Source organism: Amblyomma mixtum, chromosome 8 (genome assembly GCF_055824585.1).
Source record: "Amblyomma mixtum isolate Tamu chromosome 8, ASM5582458v1, whole genome shotgun sequence".
Classification (NCBI taxonomy): Eukaryota; Metazoa; Arthropoda; class Arachnida; order Ixodida; family Ixodidae; genus Amblyomma; species Amblyomma mixtum.
The window spans coordinates 45711317-45717316 of record NC_143019.1 but is presented as its reverse complement, the minus strand read 5'-3'; the positions used below and the strand labels follow the sequence as shown (position 1 = coordinate 45717316).

General features: G+C 47.8%; 1 protein-coding gene across 1 annotated transcript in view; it reads right to left on the bottom strand.

Annotated features, from left to right (window-relative positions):
• Window positions 1-1505: 1505 nt before the first annotated feature.
• Window positions 1506-6000, bottom strand: part of LOC149332265 (uncharacterized) — a 29002-nt gene continuing 24507 nt past the window's right edge. The window contains exons 2-4 of the mRNA XM_089557497.1: window positions 4620-4880; window positions 3786-4045; window positions 1506-1984 (exon numbers count right to left, since the gene is read on the bottom strand). Coding sequence (XP_089413623.1) covers window positions 1506-1984; window positions 3786-4045; window positions 4620-4880 — 1000 coding nt within the window. The remainder of the gene's footprint in view (window positions 1985-3785; window positions 4046-4619; window positions 4881-6000) is intronic.

The window sequence follows — 6000 nt, the reverse complement described above, 5'->3', positions numbered from 1 at the left end:
CGGATTCATCGCTGAACAGTTTGCTCACTCTCCTTCCCATCAGAGAAATGGTGCGCATGTCAGTGCTGTGCTCCTGTAGTCTTTTTTGGTGATGTGAAATTGAAAATATTTTACTCAAATGGTAGCTGCAACTGAGTGCAAAGCGTCAAGCTAGCTGCTGCCGGTTGAGCGCTGAGGCTCGTTTGTGACGACGCATACCGTAAGAAATTGGTGAAGTTTCCACGAAAGTTTCGGAGAAATTTCCACGTCGCGACCACCCGCTGAAAGTTAAACGCATATCATGCCACACTTCTTCGTTTGCTAACTCTTTCATACCGCGTACTATAGTTGACTGGAATAATCTTCCATCACACATCGCTTCTGAACGGGATCTTAATAAGTTTCAGGACCTTCTTACCCAAATGTCTGTTTAGCTTCACTATTTGATTGTACCACATGCTGCATTCAGCTTTTTTTGTTATTTTGTTTTGTTCCTGCGTTTGTTATGCCTCTAAAACACTATCTGTTTTTTTTTTGTGTGCGTGAATTAGAATGTATACTACAGGTTTTTGTTTATTTCTTTTGTTTTCTACATGTGCTTTCTGTTCTTATGTATAGCACATTGGCGTTTGCTCAATATTATTTTGTGTTGTGTGTCTTCGCTCCCCCCTATGTAATACCCTCGATTGAGGGCCTTTAGGGGTTTATTGAATAAATAAATAAATAAAAAGTCTGTTCGGTATCACACTGCGGACATCATGGAGATACCTGAAATGGACCTAGTGAGGATCGTGAACGTAAAGCTCGACCCGTCAGCACCGGAGCACAAAGTCATTCTGCACCCCCTCCAGTTACTGTTCAGGCGCAATGGGAAAATAAAACCGCCGGGATTAAACTCTATACACTGCCGTGCGTTCTGAAACCACACTGATGCAATAAATTATTAAAAGTGCGTCAGGTATGCAAGAACGGATTCCGGGAGTGCCGCACTACTGAACAGACTCGCTGCACTCTAAACAGAATGGTATAAAAAGGGAGTAAGCACTCCTCGAGAGCACTCCTTTTTTATAGAGAGCAGGGCGCTAGAGGACAGCTTGTACCCTTTCTGCTCTTATATAGGCAAATTTCTCTTTAGAATTTAGAATCAGAGATGTTTGCAAGCTAAGGCCGTTGTATGGTAGCAGCTTCATCTTGTATAGATTAGAGTAAGCTTTTTATGGTACAGAAGGCCCTTCAGCTACTATATTAGCGAATCGAAGGACCCATTGAAAGAATGAAGAAATAAATATAGCGATGTGCTCAGCCAGACACCTTGTAAGTCCTTCAGTGGTTAAACATGTCCGGTATGGAAGGCGGTGAACGAATGCCTTTTTTTTTATTGCTTGGAACAGTCGTTATGCGGAAAAGCGGGCATTCGGACTGCTCTCTTGCTAAACTTTTCAGTGCTTTATTTCTCCATATGATGCATCCATATTGCAGAAAAAGTAATCCATTTGGGCTCTAGAAATGATACAGCCACAAATAGATTAGCAACTGGCGTCCACGGGCATCATCGACGAGTACATCGCTCCAGTCCTGTCCGACACAGACTCCAGGGTCGGCTGCGGACTTCGAAGCAACTCAGACAGCGTGGAGAACAGCTGCTGAGTGTAGGCGCAGGGTGACGGGGAGAGCTCAATCCCGTGCATACGACGAACCTCCCCGGCACTTCCGGGGATAGCGCGACGATCTGGCGCAATCGTAGAATCGTCGTTCAGCGACAGGACGACCAGCTGCGCTACAACGACGGCCAAGCAGAAGGGTCCCGCTTGGTCGCCGTTGCACACCGCCGCGTAGGCGGCGGCGAAGTCGTCCTCCGGCCTCAGCAGGAGGGACCACAGGGAGTCCGGCAGCGAGGTGGCCTGAAAGCGTCGCCGGTTCCACAGGAGGCCGTTGTTGAGCACCACGTCGGTGTGGCGCAGATACACGTTGAAGAAGTCGAAGGGCTCCACCTTGAGGCCCTCACCTGAGTCGTGGGTGTCGCGCGAAGAGATCGGAGGGAAAAGTTACAAACGAGCCGGTTGTTTTTCCTGAACCTCTTCTCTTCTCGAAAGAGAGTTGTAAACTCTTAGAATCCATACGACTGCCTCCAACTGCTTCAGGATGAAGAGCCTTTCAACCAAACCTAAGGTTCTTACGCAGTTTTCGTTCCGTTCATTCACACATCAATGCGTTTGTATTAGTGAGCTTCCGAACGCAAACTAGAAGCTGTGGAGTATGAAATCCATACTGCATGAGACAAGGACAGAAAGACAGAATGACACAGCGCCATATATGCGTGCGTTCTTTCTGTCCTTGTCCATTCGCACTACGTATATCATCATGGAGATGCACGAGCACGCTCAAATATCTATATTGGTTAAAGTCCTGGAACACAATCGCGCCAACACTTTTTTTTCTTTGGACAAAATCTACCTCCTCAGGTTTCAACACCATACCGCGAGGGCTGAATTTACAGAAAATTAGTTTTCTGGTTAGAAAAATAATCGCAAAATGTCAGAATTACTGCGGAAACCAGAAGTGACTTTGAGGTAAGAGATAAAGGTGGGGTGAAATAGGATGAAAGAAACAGTCACCGTTAGAGGAGTGTGTTCCAGTTCAATTTCGAGAACCTGGGTTTCATTAATGCAGAAGGGCCACTCAGTACACGGCTCTCTTTTGCTTGTTGCCTTCAACAAAATGTGGCCTGTCTGGATACCCCGACTTCGTGCAAGACATTGATAACCCCTATTTACCCGGTTCGAACTAGCAGATCTAAATATACCATGTGTATTTTTAAACTCTGCTCAAATATCCTGCCAACATGGCTTTTAAGCGCATGCATCCCTACGTCTTGGGATTTGTACGTAATATGCACATCAGCGCGTGGTGACAATGGCGCTGAAATACTGAACACGGGGCATTGCATATAAACTGCGAATCGAAGAACATGCAGCGTTGGGAACGACAGTTTTTCATTCGTCAAAAGAACGGCGTACCGACTTATAAAAGATAGGAGCCACCACATAAACACTACGCTGCGCAATTTTTTGGGTCCGTTCCTCCTTTTAACACCACAGCTTTTAGGTTTCCGTTGGGCAGAAAAATCCGGCGTCATCGTTGGCGTCGGTGTCGGCGTTGCGAGCGAAAAACCCACGGTGAAGCAACCTGGGTTGGCAACCTTGGTTACGTGACTTTGTGACGTCATCACAGCCTGCGCACTGGATTGTGAGGACACTGACCATCGTGGCAGGTGGCAGTTGAATTAATGATTTGTCGCGATATGTAGCCCAGGAGGAGCAACTCGGGTCGTACAATCATCACTGATAGCAGCACCTGCCATCGTAGAATAATCGCTCAACTGCGACACACTGCGCGAGGTGTACCACGAGGACTCCCTCCGGTCTATAAATGTAAAGTCGAGAGTGGCGATTTCTGCATAAATAGGCGTTAACCCATCAATGTTTTCGCGTAATAGCATTGGAGCTTAAGTGCCCTCTCCAATTTTTTCTACGTCAATCCGTTGTTCTTTGCAAGATCATCGGTGGTTTTATGGAAAAATTGAGGGAATATTAATCAAAAAGAAACGGTGCAAGGCTGCAAATTAGTAGGGATCGGTAGGATTAGGAAAGCGGTTGAAAAAAAGCGGCTCTGTCAAGCTCAGAACTGTAATGAGCGGAGGTCAATAGGCGATGCATTTCTTAACCGGTAGACTTATCCTGCTTGGAATTGATGTTATCACACATTTTATCATTACACAAGTAATAATTCTGCACTCGTGTACGGACCTCGCAGGTAGAGCAGCGCCGAGCAAAGCTGCTGGAGGAACTTCCACAGATGCGGCTCCCGAATGCACAAGGCTCTAACAGCGAGTACGCCGGCGAAGTGCTGAAGACCGTCGTCGGGAAAGAGCGTGACGAGGTGCAACAGGCAGCCGGGCGCGTTGATGGCAACGGCCAGCACCGAGAGGACGTGTCTGTGGTCGAGGCGAACCCACTGCCAGAAGTCATCGTCATCCAGAAGCTGATCGAGGCGGTGGTTGTCTGCCCTGCAGCCAGAATAGGAGAGATCTGTCCGTTAGTGGAGCACTACCTGTGCGAAGACGCGAGACGTGTAGCATCTATGAAGCACCTACGAACACAGGCCAAGCTAAACAATCAACCCGCATATGACACTCGTATTCGGTGCAGTTGTGAACAGTTGGAGATAAGAGTTAATGCAGAATATCTAAGTAATTTGCGCCTCGCTGATGGCATTCCCTTGCTAAGTCACTTAGTAGATGAGCTGCAAAGCATGATCAATGAGCTATACAGGCAGAGCAGAACGTTACGTTTTAAAACTAACATGCAGAAAATCTTAGTAATGTGCAACCGTCTCGAAAAGGAAAAGCTGTTCACAAATGGTAGTGAGGTGCTGGAAGTGGTAGGGAACGCTGCCTAACGTCGTGCGTACCCGCACGACGTTAGGCAGCAGGTGAAAGTGGCAGATGTCGGCCCCTTCGCTTTGTTATGCTGACGCCAACAATCTATCTGGTGCGCCCTACAGCAGTTAAACTGAGCCACACCCTTGCGTACCGAAGGAAGCCTATCTACCACACTGCCCCTCGAAGTAGTAACCCTCACCTGACGGCCATGTAGTTCTTTCGGTCGAGCGTGCAGGTCACCCAGTAGGACGGGTGATCCGCATCGGAGAAGTGGCGCTGGAGGGAGGAGTTGACCGCACAGCCGCTGAAGCGGACGATGGAGAAGATCAAGGCCCTGCGCTGGGCGCGTTCCGAGAAGCGCTGCGCGAGAGCCTTCCACTCCGGCAGCGTGTGAATGGCGACCAGGATGTTCCGGCACAGCTGATGAAGGCTACAGACGCGTCTGCGGATGCGCGGGAGGCTCCGGGTTGGTTGGTTGGTTGGTTGTTGGCATCAAGTAGAATGGCACATACCCACTACGGGGGAGTGGCCAAGACACAGGCGGTGAACTGTTTGAATGATTAAGAGTTTTAGAGGTAAAGGAGTATTAATAGGGTATAGGCTGTCAGATTGGACGACGCAACGAAAGGGGACCTGTTAGCAGGGAGATCGAAGATGGGAGGACGGCATTATGTGCAAATTTGAATGCAACATATGGAATGGTTCAATTTTGTATTGACTGAAAGAGAGACAGAAAAAATAATAATAATAATAATAATAAATTAAAAGTTTGAGAATCAGAAAAATGAAAACAAATAGAAAAAAAAAATAATATTAGCATGGGAGTCGCTGTGTTTCTAAAAGAAATTTTTGAACTGCACAGCGCGCACTCCTGTTGCTTCGTCCAAGCGAAGTAGCGCCAAAGGAAAGAACAACCTCAGAGGACACAGGCAGACCCAGCTGGTGAAACGGATTTTCTAATAGGCGCCTCCTCAAAGAAGAGAATCGGCGGCAGAACAGCAGGAAGTGATCCACTGTCTCAGGCTCGGCACAAAGTGGACACAGTGGAGAAACCGCCAGACCAGATCTGTGAAGGTAGAAATTAAGCAGAGGAACTCGGCATCGCAAACGCGTGAAAGAGACCTCCAGTCTGCGCGAACTCCAGTCTTTGCTGCTCCAAGGGTGCAGAAGATGCTTGTATTCGGGGGATGAAGTAAGCGCCGAGGCTGAAAATTCCTGAAATATTGTGTAACTGCGAAACCTCACCGCAGCTGTATATGCGCAGGTTGGCAGGACAGCAATTATTGGGCCACAGAGAGAGGCCCTTGCTAATGAATCAGCAACCTCATTTAACTGAATGCCCACGTGACCCGGTACCCAAAGCAACCTCACCGAATTTAGATGAAGCGGGATCAGCTGCTTAAAGAGGCGTGATGCCCGAGACTCAGAGGGTGATGATAATGAAAAGCAAATAGATAGAGAGTCCGTCATAACCATGACTTTGGAAACGGCAGGATCTAATTTACGTAAGGCTAGAATGACAGCTAATAATTCGGCCAGATAAATTGGAGTGAAGTCAGGGAGACGGAGAGAAAAGGACC